The sequence below is a fragment of the Enoplosus armatus genome, chromosome 20 (assembly GCF_043641665.1).
Source record: "Enoplosus armatus isolate fEnoArm2 chromosome 20, fEnoArm2.hap1, whole genome shotgun sequence".
Taxonomy (NCBI): domain Eukaryota; kingdom Metazoa; phylum Chordata; class Actinopteri; order Centrarchiformes; family Enoplosidae; genus Enoplosus; species Enoplosus armatus.
The window spans coordinates 8,526,540-8,545,520 of record NC_092199.1 but is presented as its reverse complement, the minus strand read 5'-3'; the positions used below and the strand labels follow the sequence as shown (position 1 = coordinate 8,545,520).

Here is an 18,981-nt window from a genome sequence, read left to right as displayed (position 1 = left end):
TAAACAGATACTAAACAGAAATGACAGCTGTGACAGACGAAATGACTAACTGGTGTTACCAGTGTTGGACTTAGAAACAAAGATCTGCCAAGAGCCTGATCAAGTCCTCCTAACCAGGTCAGGTTCTGCAGGTAACCTCAGGTGCTCTCAGTTCAAATACATAGAGATTACCTTTATGATGCCACATAAAAGCTACTTAAAAGTGCAGTTTTGTGATCAGAGAACCTGAAAGGATCAATGGATGACAAAACCAACTCGTCTATAAATACTCACTGGCTACAGTGAATGCAGACATGTGTGGATGCAGATGTCACAAAGCATTTTCGGAAGGGGATAGGGGGTGGTGGCTGTGTAGTTATGTGAGCCTGCCCTGATATATTAGTGTGGTTGTGAATAGAGCAATACAGCTGGCTTGGAACAAAAACTGCAGCATCTCTTTCATCAGCAAATCAAAAAAAAAAAAAAAAGAACGCAAATGAATGTATCATTCCCTCACAATTCCTTTTCCGTCGACCCCTCAACAGAGATGTTTACAGATAGCTATCATTCCCCCTCTTTTTCACATTTGCGCTTGGACATGTTTCAAAAGACCGGGCCTTTTCATCTCCCCTCTCGCTGTGAGGAAATTTGCTCCTTAATGGCTTTCAAAACAGGAAGCACAGACAATAAAACAAGGAGAAGTGAGAAAAACGCTTCGCTCCCCAGTCCCCCCCTTCAGTCGACGCATCCTTTGCAGAGCCGAGTGCTGCAGCACACTGCCGCTGTGCCAAGGTGCCAACTGTGCCAGTCACACTGACCTCCATCTGCAGGCAACTTGATACCATCTCTCCAACCGCCGCGTACTCCCACTGAATGGGTTCGCTCAGTCACAGTGAAGTCTGAATGCCATTCAAGGCTCAGGCTCGGAATTGTGTTTCGAGTTTGTGTGCTATTGTATTCTTTGTTCACAGCTGCTGTGTAAAAAAATCCTTTATCACTAAACTGAATACTAAAAGGGTTGTATTGGAGGAATGCACACAGGAATACATTACTGCCAATGTGCAAATCATGCCACTATCAGGCAAATTAGAGCTGATTTTTCACAAGTCTTTATCAATGACCCTCAGAAGAGTAAGGTTGAACTGCTACAGACCAGCTCAAATTACTACTTAGGATTGTGTCTTGCCAAGTACTAGGCTTACTATTTTAATAGTATATGTAGGTGTCTGTTTACTCATGTTGTATTCATAATTCCGCCTCCTGCAGGGCATCCATGTCCACTGAGTGCCCTTGAACATGCCATGAGTAGTCTTTCTGCGCCTCAACTAAAAAGAGACCTGAAAGACAGCTACACACGCTTCCGCACAGTTGGATAAAACAAACCTTAACCACACAACTCAACCTCACCAAAGAACTTGCTTTTTTCAAAAGATGTTCAGAAGAGTGTTTTTTTTCTCTCTCTCCTCGTCTTTGCTTTTTCTCTCCCTGGGTAAAACAAATGCATCATTTTTCAGTAAAAAAAAAAATCTTTACTCCCTCCTCTCCCTCCCATTGTGCCATTTCCGTGTATGGAAGTGTTCCCTCCCATTGATTTTCTCCCAGCCCTGGCCCTACCCAACACGAGCAGTTTCCTTGCTGGTGTCATCTCCTTGTGCCTTTCTCCTTTTAACTGTGTTTTACTCTTGTGGCATAATGTACAACTGCCAAACTGGCGATGGGGAGGAGGTGCAATGGGGGGGGAAAAAACTGATACATGTGCTCAAAAGTTTTGGCTATTGATTTCTTTTTGATGCAGATGGAGGAAAAAAGAGAACTGTTCAAAGCTGCGGAGAGCCTTTTTGATCACCACTGCATTTGAGCCAGTTGGTAATGTTGTTGGTAGAAAGGCACAAGGATTGAGTGTGTTTTGTCTGTGCATTACATTGTTTTGTTATGCACTGTGTTATGTTTCTGCCTCTGATTCTGCGCGGTCAGAAGGTTTATTAAATGTAGTGACCAACAAGCGCTCTCGTCAAGGCTTGCCGATGTACTTGCATCATTAATGAGCGCAATTGCCTGGAGAAAGTGTCAATTCCGATGGAGAATGTCAAAGTGAGCAGATTAGGCCTACAGCTCCATCTCAGAAAAAAAAACAACAAAAAAAACCACTGCAGGCTTCTGAGAAAACACAAAGATGGGCAGGACTACTCAAGGGAGTTGCCAGTTTTACAGAGCCAAGAAAAAGAAAACTGAAATGTGCAGCACAACTAATGAGGGACCAGTTGAGAAAAAGAGTGATATGTGTCGGGAATATTTCTGACATCCATATGCTCAAGACAGGATACTGAAATCAAAGGCACCAGAGAGCCATGTGCAGAGATCCAGAGATGGAGGGGAAAGCTAGCAGGAGTATTTTCCAGCCACTGCAGCTTCTCATCCAGAGCTCTCCCTCTCTGCCGGCCCTCTGTGATGAGTGTCTGTGTCCACTGGGGGCTACAATTAGCCCATCAAACTCATTCCAGCCGGGAATCCACACTGCCTCTCCAATCCCCTTTTCTGGCTCTCCGAAGCCTGGGCTCCTCCAAAGAGACAGGCAACTTGTAAGACTAGGGGAGGTAGCCTTTGATGTGCCAGGTTCTGCCGAGGCCTCCCTTTTTGCTCATATCAAGGCTGAGGAGATATAACAATTAAAATGGCGGGAGAGGCAGGCTGAAACTGCACTCGTGCAGCTCGTGTGCCATGTGCTTGCCTGTGCACCTAGGACCTGGCCCTCACATGCACCAGTTGAGAGATGTTCTTTATGCCAAGGTTATAAATCTGTTTTGTGGCTTCTGATTGGCTGGCCCTGTTTTGGTCTGTGTCTGTCAGTTAAGAGCTTTCTACCCTGTAGCAGTAGTGCTGCATTTCATAACACTTTCTGCCAAACATTTATTTGTTTTTACATCGCCAATTTAAGAATTTCCTGCTTTCTACGTTATATTATTTCATATTATATACCTTTGGGTTTTGGACTTTTGGCTGGACAAAACGGGCAATTTGAAGACGCCACAGCAACTTGTGATGACCATGTTTCCTTATTTTCTGGCATAAACAATCTCATTATTTGTAGTTCTAATTATTTCCAAAATTGTCATGACCTCAGCAATTGAAGGTTGTCAGGCTGTGAATTTAAGTGTGGTATATTTCAGTTTTTTTGTATTTTACGGAAGTGATGATACACTTCAAATCTTGGTTTGTTTTTTTAATCATTAGATCTAAATATATACATTTTGATTCATCAGTGTTTAGAAATCTCCCCTGGCCTCTTCTGCATCTCAAGAGATCCCATGTTGTGTCCAGACCCAAAGCTGAACAAACTCTGGGCCAGCGGTTCAGATGGGCTGCTGTGTTACGTTGTGTAAGACACAGCTCCACTTCTGTCTCTGCTCCAGTGGGGCTCGGTGGCAGACAGCCAGGCAATTACACAGCACTGACTACCAGCCAGGAGAGAAAGGCCCACTACCACACACACACACACACATACACAAAAACACTTATTTACAAGCACAGAGTATACAGATCACACAGCCCCACCTGCACACACGATATCTTTCTCCCATTCTCCACACACACACACACACACACACACACACACACACACACACACACAGGCTGAGCCAAAGACAAGGACTACATTATGTCAAGGAAGATTACAATGACTCCAACCTGACCCGGCTCCGCAGCTGCTCTGCCTCTGGCGTGAGTGTGCCTGAATTTACTGTTTGAGTTAAAAGACTGTCCACAGTTTAAGCAGGTGTGTACTTATGCAGATGCGCAGCTCAAGCATGTGGTTTGCATTAGTAGCTGCAGTGGAGCCAGAGCGAGCTTTCTGCTGGAGCAGGAGTCAAGCCTAACATGTCATTTGGGGTTGGTGATCTATTCACTTTCAGTTCCCTGAATTCAGGAAGTGGATATTTCCTAAAAATTCCCAAAAGGTACACGAATGAATAAACTACTCTGTGGTACCGTATGCAGATTTAACCTCTGACAACATTTGAAATTGTGAGTTTTATTGAGTTATTGTACATGACGTCTGGCGCAGAAACAATAGGAGTAGTTGTAGGGTCTCTTTATATATGAATGCATACTCAAGAGCATTGCTCATGAAGCAAAGAAAAAAGAATAATAAAGCACCATGTTGAGCATTTTACCCAGGTTTCTACCTCTGTCACATCACATTTAAAAAACGTTTTAACAGCTCTGTTTCATTTAGTCCTTATGCTTGAACTTGAGGGTGCAGAGATCCTAATATGACATCATTATTTCTTAAAGCCCCTGAAACAGCTTAAGACATCCAAACACAATAGTGTGTAACAGAGTCATGACTAACTCTGCCACGTAGTCTGAATGTGACTTCAAACAGCAGATATTTTAAATTATCTTCAGGGCTGATTCCATCAGTTTCTGTTATTCTTCACTAATCCCAACAGGCTTACCACTTACTTTGAGTTAGTAGACTGTAAAATAAAAACATTAAGAGTGCAATGATAATTCATTATGGTAATGAGATTATTTCCATTATCATGAGCGCATTAACATTTCAAAACCTTCGAATGAAGTTGTACAGTGAATGAAACTATGGCTGGGATACAGCAACAACACAGGTTAGCCATTTTATTCTGACGATACAAAAGAACCAAAAGTGAGTTGGCACAAAGGCAAGTAAATTGCACCAACAAAACAAAAGGGAAGTCATGCTTCAGGAAAGCAGGAGGTATTCTCTGCCCCTTGTTGGTTATTCCAGACTTTTTCCAAAGAAAGAATCTTCTTTAAAAAAAAAATTCCAGTGAATGCCAGTGAGAATCAAGCGAGCTATTCATGCTGCCAGTTGATTTAGGCACGCCTCGCTACACACCAATCAGCCCGGCCCCGGCCTCGCCAGCCACTCACTTGTCTGCCATTCCAACACAAGATGGAGACAGTGCCAAAAGTTCCAATTAAAATATCCATTTGTGATGTCTGTGCAGAAAAAAAGAACAAAAAAAAAAAAAACAAGTACCAGGCTTTTTCGATAGCGTAGGAGAAAATACAACAAAAGCTGCCAAAATTCTGTGGACAAGCCACATACTTAAGAGTTTTCTGTCTACACAAACTAAATAAGTATGAAGAGTGTGTATGTAGGCAGAATGTGTGTGCGCGAGAAAGAGAGACAGACAGCGTGTGTGTGTGTGTGTGTGTGTGTGTGCATGGGAGTGGGAGCGTCTTGTTATGGAGGAACAGAGCATGTTGCAGATAAGAGGGCGACGCTGTTCAAAGAAAAAGGCAGGCCAGTAAAGTGCGCGCCGACTCGACATCATCGCCTTACTGTCCCTTAATGAGCCTGGAGAGGAAGTCTGGTGTCCATAGAATCAGCTCCTGTCTCGCTCCAATCACGCTGCTGGGCTTTTTATTCAAATCTCACACACAACTGTCACACAGCCAGTCTGGCCGCGCTGTTTATCTTACTCCAGGAGGATGTTAACAAGACAAATGAATGAATAAATACACAAATAATGCGTTTAGGTAATGTTAATAATGTATGAAATGGAAGCTGCTTTTTGACAGTAGCGCTGCACTAAGGAGTCTTCCTAACTTTGGTGACAGGCTCGTTTATTCTTTTCCCATCATGCAATTCTCTGCATCTTTCGCAGGCGGTGTCTGGCCAATGCTGGGCGTCTATAGCACGTCTCGCTGATGAGAAAAAGTGGTCTGACACATTAGTTTAGACTTCTCTCCAATGAAAAACAGCTCATATACCGTCAGGATTGAGCCGTCTCTCCCTTCATCCAAAACCTCTAGTATGGTGATCCTCCTTAATCTCATGGAATCCAGGTCTCCTTTTCACCCTATCACACTTTCCTCGTGCTATTACATGACTGATTTCAGTGACGTTTTAACAGGCCATTCAATTAGGGTACATTTTTTTTCGAAAGGCTGGATAAATAAATACGAAAGCATGTGCACACCTGCACAGGTATGCGAGAGCAGTCAAAACGCAGCGTCACCCGCCTCAAAGAAGTGTCCCAAACTTCCAGGACTATTAGAAAAAACAAAACAAAACAAAAAAAAAAACTGGAGCAGGGGAAAAAATGCTCAAAGAAACTGACTGGGTAGGAAAAATAAGTCTCACATCAAATTCCTTCCCTGGGCCGAGACAAAAGCAGGGCCTGGCACTCAGGCACCGTCGACTACACAGACTTGGAAGACGGAGAAGAAAAAAAAAAATAATAACAACACGCACATCAAAACCAGAGCCAAACAAATCCAAGAAAAGTTCAGATAGGTCTTCAGTGGAACTGCCAAGAGGAACAAAATCAAATAAATTGGGGGGTTAGTCTCGTTCAGGCTGGCCCGACAAACCTGAAAACACTGTTTAGAATATATGAGGAAGGTGACAGAGGACGATGCTAAATGACTCAGAAAGCAGATACCCAGTGTTTACCCTCGCAAACTCCAAAAGAAAAGCCCCTCTCCTGTTATAACGCGGGTGGGAAACAGAAAACTGAATTCAAGGCAGCTTAAGTGCTCTCTGGAATCACTCAGCATTCCACCATCTTCAACACACACACACACACACACACACACACATACACACGGAGTTCAAATTTGACTGTGACAGTGTATTCATCCATAACTGTAAATTGTTCTTTGGGGAATTTGGCGGGGCTTCATATTCTCCCCCATCTTTCCCCACTCAAGTCCCCTTCCTCTCTCCCTTTCCACAAAGCTGTCTCCATCACTCTCAATCACAGGCTGCTTGTACATATGTATACAACAGACAGTCGCCATAGCAATTGTAGGATGGCTCAACGCTAAGCCATTACAAAACCAGAGAAATTCACGAGACCACGTAGTGATCTGGAACTTATAAGGACGCACCAATAACTTGTTTGGTGCCTCCTTGTAACACCTTTCTAGTTCGATGCCTTTCTGATGATTGATTGCTTTTCTCAAATCTTTGACGGTTGAATTCTTAAATACTTGGCATTGTCCTGGTAGCCCACAAGTTATGGTAAAGCGTATAAATATTTAGGCTTCAAGTGTCAAAGCATCTGAGCATCAAACCTTTCCCAGTGCTACTGAATTCAGTCCTCAGTGATAGATAGAAAAATAGGAAGTGCTACTTTTGCTTTTGTGAGGTGGTCACCAGTTTTCGTAAAGACTGGCTGCCATGAACATTATCTTTGTCCAAGTCCCTGATATTGAACAGGGACTCAAACAAGACACCCCATGCACTGCTTACAGATGAAAAGATCAGACAAAAAGCAACCCCTCAACTTCTCCTCTGCTGTTTTCCACAGTTTTAGTCTGGTTGTTGTAGTAAACTGACAGCTTCCTACATATAGCGAAAGCCTGACTTTTCTTTGTTGTGATTGGTCGGCTGAAACCCGCACACACAAAAAAAGCGCGCTCCTCTAAAAAGTGAAACTTTTCTCAACTTCAGAAAGGCTGTCAGTCTGAATGAAGCACAGTATTGCAGTTATACATTTTCAAACCACTTTTGTGACTAAACAAAGCGCTCATGTACCTACAGAACATGCATGCTACAACGCCTGTGCGTGCACGCGTGCAACAGTGTCATAACACTCAAGAGCCAAAAACTACTCTAAATTCTGCAGGCCACCCCAGGGATATTCACTTAATCACTTCACCCCGTTCTCAAAAGTTCACTTCCAAACTTCCTGGAAAAAGGAGCAGACATTTCTGAGGAATAACAAAGAGGGTTAGTGAGAGTAATAACATTGTGTTTAATCCCAAACAATTCTGCCTCGTACCAGAGTGAGAACAGCAAGCCAAGGGGGACTTGCAGCAAAAACAAATCAACGCTCCTGTAGATAAATGTGTGTTAGCAACGCACAACAACAGAATCGAGTGTCAAGAGTTTATCTTTAACGAAAATACCACAAATTACCTAAATTATGCTTCATTGAGTGGAGGCCTGAGTTGAAAGAACAACACAAAACATTTCAGCTGAGGTAAGGTGTACATTGAGTAAAAAAGTTTTGTGTTCCCCCTTTTCCTCTGCTACCCGCCTGCCCCCTTCTTCTTTTTCTAGGTAGTTCCCCTCCCCTTTGTGGCTCAGCTCAAACCTCAGCCGCTTCCATACCACTGCTGGGAAAAAAAAAAAAAATTGAGGTCACGGATCGCCTTACTCCAGCCTGCCTCCGTATGGTCGCAAGCCCCTCCTCTCCCCTCCCTCCACACCTTCCCCTACCAGCACCTCTCACTCAAAATCTCATTCCATCACTGTGGCCAAATCCGCCTCATCCATCCCCCACCACTCTCCCCCCACTTTAATTTCTTCCCTCCCCTCTTCTCCACTCCCACCCTTCCTGTGCCCTCAGCCCAGTGCTAATTGGTAAATCTGTTGAACCATGCCAGCCCCAACAATGAGACACCTGGAGTTCTGTCAAAACAAGTTTCCCTGTGAAACAGCCTCCAGTGTTAATACAGTAGCGTAGGGAGCTGCTGAGTCTGTTGTCGCTCATGAGGCTGGCCCGCAGAACGGAGCCTGAGGATCGCGCTATCTGGGGAAATTTATCAAAGATGAGTGCACTCGACTGTCAGTCTGTTAGGAGCGGATTATCATAAATTAGATTATTTATCAATATCACTTCTGAACCTTGATCCTGGGTCTTTCTTCAAATGAACTATGACCAAATCATGATTACCACACACGTTTTTTTAATCTTCTTGCTCTGTATCCATGCTCCGCGCAGGCCTGCAAGTCAGACCTCTGGGTTAAATGAGTTCAAGTTGTTGTATGCAAACATATAGTTTGTTACAACCTGCCTTGACCTAGCTCCGACTACCTGACATCTAAAACTCAAGTCACACCTTAGACGCAAGGATACTACAGATACGCTGGTGTAGACAAAGGTGTGTTTGTAAGACACACATGCAGAAAGACAGACACACCCAACAGTGATCCTGCCAGACCTTGTCAAACAAGTTCTAGCAAAGGCGCTTGTATAAGAGAGGGAGGGTAAGCAGGCAGCAAGTTGACATGAGGAAAGGAATGTTTTTTATTTTGCTGCTTCTTTTTTTGAAAGTCCAAGTAGACTACACCATCGTATTAATGGCTGTTTGCACTATCAAGTATGATTTACCTTCTTTCTTTCTCTCCTTTTGAAGGATTCATGTAATTTACTGGCAACAAAGGCCCTGCAGAGTGTGCAAAATCAACAGGCAATTGATTAGTCAAACAATTCAAGTAGGCAATCCACAGAGCCATGGTCGCCTCAGAGGAGATTAATAAGTTATCCTTTGGGCTTCGTAATGCCAGCGTCTTCCCAGCTTCACAGACCCAAACCAAAACAAGGCTTACTGATGTCCTCTGCATGTCAGCTCTGCAGTCAAATCAAGACTAACATTACATTTAGGTTCCACTTTATTTAAATTACATATTCTAGGGGAAAGAGCTGCAGGACAATGACAGAGGAACCTTGACTGTGATACTATTTTAAATTAGAGAAGGACATGCAGTGTTTTTTCAGGTTTGGTCATCTTTTATCCAAATCTTCAACCAGTGGACGTAAACGGTGTGTGTTATTGCTCCATAAGTCTGACAAAACAGAAAGACTCTTTCCTCCTGCTGGTGGATTGTAGGATAATTCAAACCAAATACATCCACAATGACTGCCAAAGCTAAAAAGGATGTTGTCATTAAACCAGAACAATCCAGAAACTGAGACCGGTTTAGCATAAGACAAATACAGAAGGCAAACAGAATCCTTAGCACACAGAAATTAGTTAAAAGCCAAACAAAGCTGAACAAGAAGACACCTCGACTACCCCAAGAAGCTGGACAGGCTCTGTTTAGTGTTTCAAATTTGAAGCAAGCACTTTGGTCAAATGTACGAGGCACGTACTATCCACAATATCCCATCACCTAGATTGGTAAAAGCACACCAGCAACAAAGCAGCAGCACTGGATTATAGCACAAAGCACAACACAGCGTGATTATCAGCATCATCACCAGGATTTAGGTTTTTCATTCATCATTTTTGTTTTAAAATCATCAATTATCAGTTGTTAATTTGCGTGTGGAATCAACCAAATAAATCCAACAAGATATTTTGGGAATTCAAAGGTCTCTCACCAAATGAAATTGGTGAAGGCTCAGATCTGACTGTCCGGGGAATTCCCAGCAGAAGGGCCCCTGAAAGGCAAAGATGGACGTTCCCAAGTCACACAATTATATCAGCTCTCCATCTCTTCTTCGCTCCCTCCCACACACACACACACATATACACATCTGCACACAATCCCAGCTGACCAGGTTTTATGCAAAAGCAACGTGTTCTCCCTGGAAATAATGCATCCCCTGGCTTTTTAGTTATTTAAACTACTACCTCGTCTCTGCTGGCTCAGCTTTCTCCTGGGTGCATGTTCGGCCCCATTATTACTAATTTTACACAGAGAGAATAGGAGAACACTGGCTCTGCACTGGTTACATGGCTGTGGTACTGACTGGCAGGTTGTTAAAACAATATTTCACTTTGGTAGAACATTTTATCTCCTCAGTATCTACACTTTCACAGACGTTCAGGAGCAGTCAGCTGGTCTGGGGATCCACTGTCACCACCACGGTTTTGGCGCCGATTTTTTAAGCTCTAATATCTATAACTGCAAAGAGATAGCACGATCCTGCACAGAGGAGTAAATAATATCACCTCAGTGTCGGAGTCGTGCCTTTCTTGATGTTATTATAAAGTTTAGAATGAAAATAAGAAAGTGTGCTGACTATGGGTCCCCAGAGTAGTCATTTCTGATATTTTATAACTTCACTGTGTGCACTAAAATATAAATTGTGAACTTCCTGGTCTTACTAGCTGTTCAAATACAAGTTTCTTTATAGGAGGAGGCATTCAGAGGTTAACCTGGCACATTCGTACCTACTGCCCCTAAGAGCAAGAGCTGATACGTATCAGGAGATGACAGAGGACAGGAAAGGAAGAAAGAGGAAGAAAGAGGAAGAAAATAGGGACAGGGAGTTATTGATTTCCTAAGGAAGAAAGGACATGCTAGTAGACGTCTCAGAACATGCAGAGAAAAGCAAAAGGGCCTTTAGTTTACAGAAGGGCTCCAGCACCTAAAAGCTACTGTGCAGGTCGCTTTCTCTGCACCGAGATCACTGGGTTCTATTTGTACTTGTGCTTGACCCCGGGGCCAGCTAGATAACTTTTCATAGCAGCCAGAGAGTGAACACTGTGGTTACTGATGAAACACACACACACGCAGCCACACACACACTCACTTACAGATATAAATATGTATTATCCTTTTAAATGTGCATGTCCAACATAGAGTCGCACAGTCCCTGGGGTAGCTTAAGTTCACAGGGGTTATATGACGGTCAAATACCACAGCAAGGAAGAAAAGTACATACAATGGCCCTAGAGCTATTCACACACACACACAGAAACACACAGATGCAATACAACAAACTGCTATTCACATTTCCTACAATTAGATGTTGTAATGGAAAGACTCCTTAACAATGTTCTTCGCACATTCACAAAAAAACAATTGCAAAATTAGACATTTTGAATTCTGGTTGCTTGGCTTTAACCATTAGCATATTTAAAATGTATCAGGTACCTTTACTGTAAGATGTTTAGGTATTTAAGTCCATGAAGGAGTGAGACAACTCTTCAGTCACTGTTGTGGTGTTGTTGCTGACTAAGCCAACACTGCGTGGATTGTCTGTGGGAACAAGCGGCCGTCCAGACTGCTGGACCGATACAATGACTGAGGTGCTCTCATTTTCATTGTCACAGTTCCCGGGCCTGACGCCACGTCTCGACGGCCTCAGATTTTGGCCCGAGCTGATGATGTAAGCGTGACCCCTTGAACGAGGGTCTTGTCTGGAGGAGACAGTGAGAGACAGCTGACAGACACAATGGTCTCTATCTGAGGTCTGGATCACTTGCCAAAAAGAACTGGGCAATATGGATAAAATCTTCAATCACGGTATATGTAAATCTAAGATTTCCACATCCAAAAGTGACAATAAATAAATGTCTGGGATATGAGCCTTCACTTGCAGCAAAGGTTAAGGGTGGATGGAGGGAGGCATGCACAGAAAGAAGACAAAAGGCGGGGTTATTTGCAAAAAAGGCTTAAAATACAGAAGGTCGGTGTAAGTCCGTATAGAGAAAGCCTTCGAGGTAAAGCCTATGGACAGTGTGTGGGTGGTGCCTGCTGACAACGGGGTCGCTCATTAACAGCTGAGGAGGCCAGACGTCCCAGAGTCCTGGGCAATTGTCTGGCTAGCCCAGGTGCATGGCCCATTCAGACCACAGGAAGCCCCCTTTATCCCCATTCCTCCAAAATGGACAGAGAAGCGGTCAAGGAAGGTGAATGTGATCCTGGCTCTGTCTTTTCTAACACAGAGCTAGAGTCGCATGCCCATCCAGTCCTTTCTGCCCATTGTTGGGGTCCACAGAGTCATTGTGGCGTGTGTTTTCTGAATGCTTGGCCAAGACGCAGTTCTGTTTTTTCTTTTATAATATCAAAAACATGTTAGCTCTTTTCAAACAGCCTCTTTTCAGTACACATTGTTCAGAGAAACAAGCGAGACTGAATGGGAATAAAATAAGCATGTTCAGTAGTTCTAAAGGCTCAGGTGGGAGGTCTTGCAGGCCATAAAAATGGCCAGATTCCATCACTTCCTCCACACTAATTACCATACACTTGGAGCAAGTGCCCTCCCTCTCCTCATCCCTGAGCCCATGCTTCACTACCTCTGACACACACACACACACACCACAACACACAGTGAGGCGCAGTTGGGAAATGGTTAACACTCCAGCCGTCCCCTGCTGCCAGTGAAAGCCTTCAAAACAATGGAGACATTGTTCAACCAGGGCTAGGCTCTAGACTCTAAGGCTGTGTTTGCGTGTGTGTGTGTGTGTGTGTGTGAGTATGCACGTGAATGTCAGGAAAGTAGTTTCTGTGTGTATGCTCTTAACATTTGCATGTTTCTGCCCCAATTCCCAGAACGGCAAATTAAGAAACATGATTCAATGAGAATGACTTGTGTTTAAAATGCTTTCACATGTCATATCATCTCTAGAGGTGCTCTTTATCTAAAACTGAGAAAAGGTTTCATCACATGACTGTGAGATGAAATGGTTTAATACCTTTCAGCCAAATGATGTCATGACATTACATTACATGAGCCTGGACTCCTGCTGAGACCTTTACTGCACCGTTGTTGATGCTATCAACACACGCACACTTTCAGTATGGTATGTTATTTGGTGTTACAGGGTTAATGCAATAATCACTGTCTAAATAATGGAAGTGAAAAAGTGGTTAAAAGAAAAAACCCACACACCACTTCCTAAATTTGTCCACCAGCTTTAAGCTACTTCCTGCTGCTACGTATCCACAAAGACTCTTCAAGTCCACAAAGTCAAATTAAAACATCACAATAAAAAGGCAAGTTGACAAAGCAAGGACTGTTTATGATCTTTCCCTCAGGAGCTGTGTGAGGCATAAAAATATTTCTTGGAGCCTCTCCCTCAAAAAATACACATCAATAGGTGGATAAATATTGAATAACTTTCAGCCAATGGCATAAAAGTTCAGCGGCGGCAGGTTTTGAGGCTGCCTGCGGGGTGGTCAGGCACTTCAAAAAGGTCCTGCGTGGCCCCCTTTGAGGGCATGGTAAACAGGGGCATACAGCGTGCCCTCAGACAGACCAGCCTGCGTGAGGTCACTTCCTCTTTTCTCGGCTGATCCTGCAGCATTCCACCTCGACTGAGCCTTCCAGCCACAAATGAGACCGTCTATCTGCATCTCCATCCCTGTCCATCTCTCTTTCGCCACAACTTTCTAACAGGCTTCATATGCAGCCATCTATATCTTTCCTTCTATCTTTCACTGTCTCTCTATTGTTGTTTCAACTGTCTCAGGGTCACTCAGACTTCAGATCGCTGTTATCTAGCAGGCCAATCGACGGCTTCTTATCACTGCCAATGCAGCCTGTTAGCGCTCCAGGCAGGGAGAGGTCAAGGTGCCTGAGTGTTTCTTCGAATTTGTAAACAAAAGGAAACTACCGTTTACTGCCCAATTTATTGATAAGGGGATCACGTACTGGAACATGCAGGCCTACATCCTGACGTAAAAACAAATAATAACTTGACTGATTGAGTGACACCAGCGGGAGCCCGTGCTGAGTTATCATTGGCATTCACAATGCTGTCCACAGTAATCTGTCTTTTCTGTATGTACAACAGCCTGTATGATGCAAACCAAGGAAACATTCAATCACACTTCCCTCTCAGTCAGAGGTGGATGGCTGGAGCAGGATGGTAGGAGCGGTAACTATACAAGCTGCATTTCACATTCAATTTATCACTTGTGCTAACAGCGAGTTGTGTGCCTTTGCAGCGAGGCAGCGAAGCCTCTGATCTTACCAGCCTGTGTACTCTATCAAACACATCACACTAGGGCTGGGCAATATGAGCACAAATATTACAATATATTCTCTGATATTGATCAGTGTCAGTACTAATCACGATATGCATTTAATAGTGTTCCCACTGCTCTGTTCTTCTGTTTTCTGCTTAGAACTAAAAGCACAAAGAAAGAAAGAAACCAGAAGGTTAATTTAAGTTTCACATTCTGAGTTATTTATCATCAAATTCAGCTGTTTTCTTTTTGACCCTGCAAAGACGCCTTTAGAATTTGGACGAGTCTCTTAACTTCTTAGTTTTGGCTAAAATTGCCTTATGATCTCATGACCAAATCAAATCTGTTGGTCCTTCGCCCAAGTCCGAAACTTCAACAGAAATCCAATGATGGGTAGCATAACATGCTGTTTTCTAACATAACCTCACCCTGGACTTAATACGCATACTGTAAATGTTTAAACTTACTGTTCTCACAGAGGCATTGGCACTTTTCTTTTACTGTTGAATCGTTGTCCACAAACTTAAAACTGAGCTTCAGCTTCCTCTGGCATGATATCTCATACTTTCTGTATGCTCGGTCAGATGTTCATCTTCACAGCATGGGAAAGTTTTGTAGTGATTAACACATGTTAAAAACACAGTGTTGCTCAGTATTCTGCATTACAGTCACTATATTGTGTTGTGAATGGGTCTGTACTTCAGAAATGTGCAAGTTTATTTCTTCCATCTGACTGGGTTGTCCATCTTTGTTGTTTCAAGTTTGTTTTTCGCCCCACAGCCAGTTTCTGTTTTGAGTTGCTGGTGTTGCCGGTCTGTTCCAAGTGTTGCATGCTTCACTGCTTGGATTACAACTTACTGTGGACAAAAATAGATGCTTATTTTCCCCAAAATAAAATCCAAAGTATTTTGTTATAATTATAGATCATTTTAGCACCCACCTTGGCATTGAGCAATCTAATTAAAAAAATAGAGAGAAAAAATATATTGTATAGTGTATATAAAATGTGTTATGGCATCACTAATGCATTCTAAAAAGTTGGAGCTGCAACCATTACACTTCACTGTTCAAACTCAAACTTCCTTTTAAAATGAATTGTACAGCAGGAGTTTATGTGGATGTGAGGTGGTAAGTATTTACAGCCATATGACTCATAGCAGTATTTACCTGCAGCTTTTGCTGCCTACGACCAGTTTAATGACTTCATAGGAGTTGGGACTCTTTTCTCGGCGTCTCCTAAAATAACAGAGTAAGAAGAGGCCCCTGAACTCTTTGGTATAAAAATAACACCAGCATCGCAGGGAAAGATAAGGAGGGCCTTTGCTGGGCTTGTTTTGTTCAGAATAACACTGTCATCGCATGCTCTTTGTCTTAAAACACAACTTTTGACAAGGTTTCTGTTTCAAATAAACAGCCTTGTCGACTCCTGCTATTTTAAGACGTGCTTAACTTAAACGGGCAAAATACCAAGAAGGCCTTGGCTCGCCAACTTTTGAATAACTGTTCGAGATGGTATTTATTACAGACCATAAAAGTAATTGAACTGATCAAATGTCAGATGTGACTCAGAGGGACACTGTGTCTTGACAGTGTAATTTGTGTGATTAAAATCATCACTGACTTCTGTGTGAGCTCCAGAACCATGACGACTACTAACTGTGTTGTTGCACAGAGTGCATAAACAAAAAGGGTCAGCAATGTATTATTAGCTCCGGCACTGAACTGCTACCACAGGAGATATTGTATTCATGAGCATACAAACTTGGAAGGCTACTACATCCAAAATCGTTATGCGCTTTTCAAATTTTCATTTTCATAACAATATGTAGAAGATGCACAACTCCAAAACAAAAGTGACTACTGTGCCAATAATGGCCCGGGGCATTCATGATCACCTCACTAATTCTGCTCAATCCCCACTCTCATTGATTTTCCTGGCTCGCTCACCCTGTGACCACATACGTACACCTCCCTATGTTCAACCTTTCCGCTGACCTCCTGAAAACTATGCCTTTGGCTAACTACTAAGTTCACGTTCGACTGTTCATTCTAGAGCTGCTTGCCTCTTAGATATTGACATGCCTGGGGTGGATGCTCTGTTATGTGTATGCACTGCATATGCCCCTATCGCTGTCGAGCCAACTCTCCTGCCAGACTACTCCTCCAACTCCGTGGATAGGGTAATCAATGTTGAAGGAACGCCCACACTTCCCTGAAATGCCCAGCATTAGCTCATTCTCATGAAAAAGTTGTCAACATGAGAGCAGTTTTCCATAATCATTCAGCTCAGCACAAGGCTGGGAGTTATCATTTTCTCTGGGATTACAGGCGGCGTGGCCGTCCAAAGAACAACTGCTGCACCTGCCACAGAGGCAGCCCCCAGTGCCATTCGCCTCCTGATCACTTGCTAACAGACCAAAGTTCTACTTTCTGGGATCCACAAAACTTTCATTGTCAAAATGTGCACGTATAAAAGAACAAGTTTACATAAAACTGACTGGGTGTGTTAGTGACTGTGATTTTGGGGTAAATGCAAACAAATACGCATTTTCCAGTCAAAACATCCATTCATGGGGAAAAGGGAAGGGCTTTAACACTGGAGCTGTTTTCAGGATGGATGAGAGAAGAAAAGCAGGGGTTGTTTGTCTTTCTGTCATGAATAAGAGAGGAAGAGCTGGTGAAAGAGGAAAAGTACCGAGCGGAGTGTTACTTACAACGATGTGTGCCGGTGACGGGGACCTGGCATCTTTAAGTGCTTGTCTACTTTGAAGACCTCCTGGTTGAACATCTAGCAGGGGCCATTTCATCTGTAGGTACTGAATGGCAGAAAGGAAACAGAATGGAAAGAAAGAAACAAAACATGTTAACAATGCAGAAAGCAAAAACCAAAAGAACAAATTAAAAGTAAGACAAAAAAAGGGAGACGACATTTCTTGACAGGTGTATGGGTATGGAAACTCAAAAACATGGAAAAGCAAATAAAGATCTAAAGGCGGATGGTGGATGGGGTGAGGATGGCCTGAAGCATGAGTCCAGCAGGAGTGCACACAGTAGTTGTGTAAACCAAAGTACACATTTCTCTGAAATACACAGTACAAAACTGTTCCTTTAGTAGCCAGGCTCCTTCACAGTGAGCAGAAACCAAAAAACATTTTTTTCTAAATTAGCTGACGAGTGACTTTGGATTTCATTAAGTCACTAATTTGGAGCTGGGGGAGGGCAGAGGTTAGGGGTAGTACTGTACACAGCTCATGGCTTAAAGATGACCTAATGTCATAAATGTGACTTTTATTGGAACCCATAAAGAGGTTAAAGCGTGGCGTCTCACCACACTCCTCTGCGGCTAAACCTCCTGACTGCTCCCATAAATGATTGACTTGGCCTCTATCAGATGTCTCCCTCCCTTTCTCTCTCCCTCAATCTCTCTCTCACACACACACTAAAGCTCAGAAAGACAGATAAGCAGAAACAAGGGTCATGAGAAACATCTGTCTGTGTTATAAACTGGGTGGAGTCCTTTTAATTTGATGACATGTGCTAAGTTGACTGCTCTACCCAAAATGGTCTACCTTGTACCTCTTTCTAAAACAAGCAGGAAAAGCTCTTGTCCTCATCTCCATATATTCGATTATAATAAAACATGGCAAATATCCAAATCTGCTGTCAGTGAAAAATTCTACTTTTTACTACATTTTACTCTGAGGCCGAACAGCAAATTCTTTGATTTGTCAGCCACTGACTGCCTGGTGTTGACCTTCTTACGGTATGCGGTCCAGACTCCGCTTATCAATGTCACGGCCACCTAATTTGAGTGAAAGAGGTCATAGCAGCTGTTTCAGCTCTGAGGCCTTTGGAATGGGTACCATACTAAGAGGTGAAGGGCCTACACATTGTGAGGAAGGGAACAGCAACAGCTGTAAACAGTGTAAAACCTGTGACCTTTGAAAACCTGTTCCATTACATTCAAATATTAGCCTCTGTGGCTACCTACGTGTTTGCAGTTCCCTGGATTTGCATGCAATGAAAATGGGTTTGATCTAACAAGAAAAAAATACTTCACTTGGGAACCCAAAAGCAGAGTCATTAAAATGGGCATAGGATAAAGTCTACATTAATATAAGCTGCAGATATCCCCCTAAAAACAGTCTGACGGGTCAACTTGGACTTGGATCTGGGCCTGTGATGCCATTTGAACCTTCAACATGGTCAAGAAATGTAAACACAATCGTCTGACATCCACATATTTAGAGGTTGTTGCTTCACTTGATGCTACCTGAACCCTATTAAATTATATTTCAGGAGTGATTGAGATAATGTGCTTCTTTGCAATAATGACATAACACCTAAAGAGGTTCGGGCAATCCTGGTACGTTTCGTAATTATCTCACCATCATTTTTAGCCCAGAGCCCAGGATCAGATTTTGGCACTTCGTGACAAAAAGTTTAAGCATCGCTGTTTTATGAATTATAACTTTAGTGCAACCATCGTCCAGTTGTAGGCAGTTGTATGCTGATGCAGGTACACTAGACTCAATTTCTTTGTGCTGCCATCCAGCAAGGGTGACCGCTAGTTTGTATGC

The 18,981-nt window shown here is 43.0% G+C and overlaps 1 protein-coding gene across 11 annotated transcripts in view; it reads right to left on the bottom strand.

Annotated features, from left to right (window-relative positions):
• The window catches only part of tcf7l2 (transcription factor 7 like 2), an 85,789-nt gene that overhangs the window by 38,772 nt on the left and 28,036 nt on the right, over positions 1 to 18,981 (bottom strand). For 8 of the 11 annotated variants that reach the window (XM_070927195.1, XM_070927197.1, XM_070927196.1 and 5 more), the window contains exon 4: positions 17,116 to 17,217. The exons of 2 other annotated variants lie outside the window; for them this stretch is intronic. In XM_070927195.1, coding sequence (XP_070783296.1) covers positions 17,116 to 17,217 — 102 coding nt within the window. Of the gene's footprint in view, positions 1 to 10,079; positions 10,140 to 17,115; positions 17,218 to 18,981 lie in introns of all 11 variants that reach the window. One more of the 11 variants, XM_070927194.1, reaches the window with a different exon arrangement.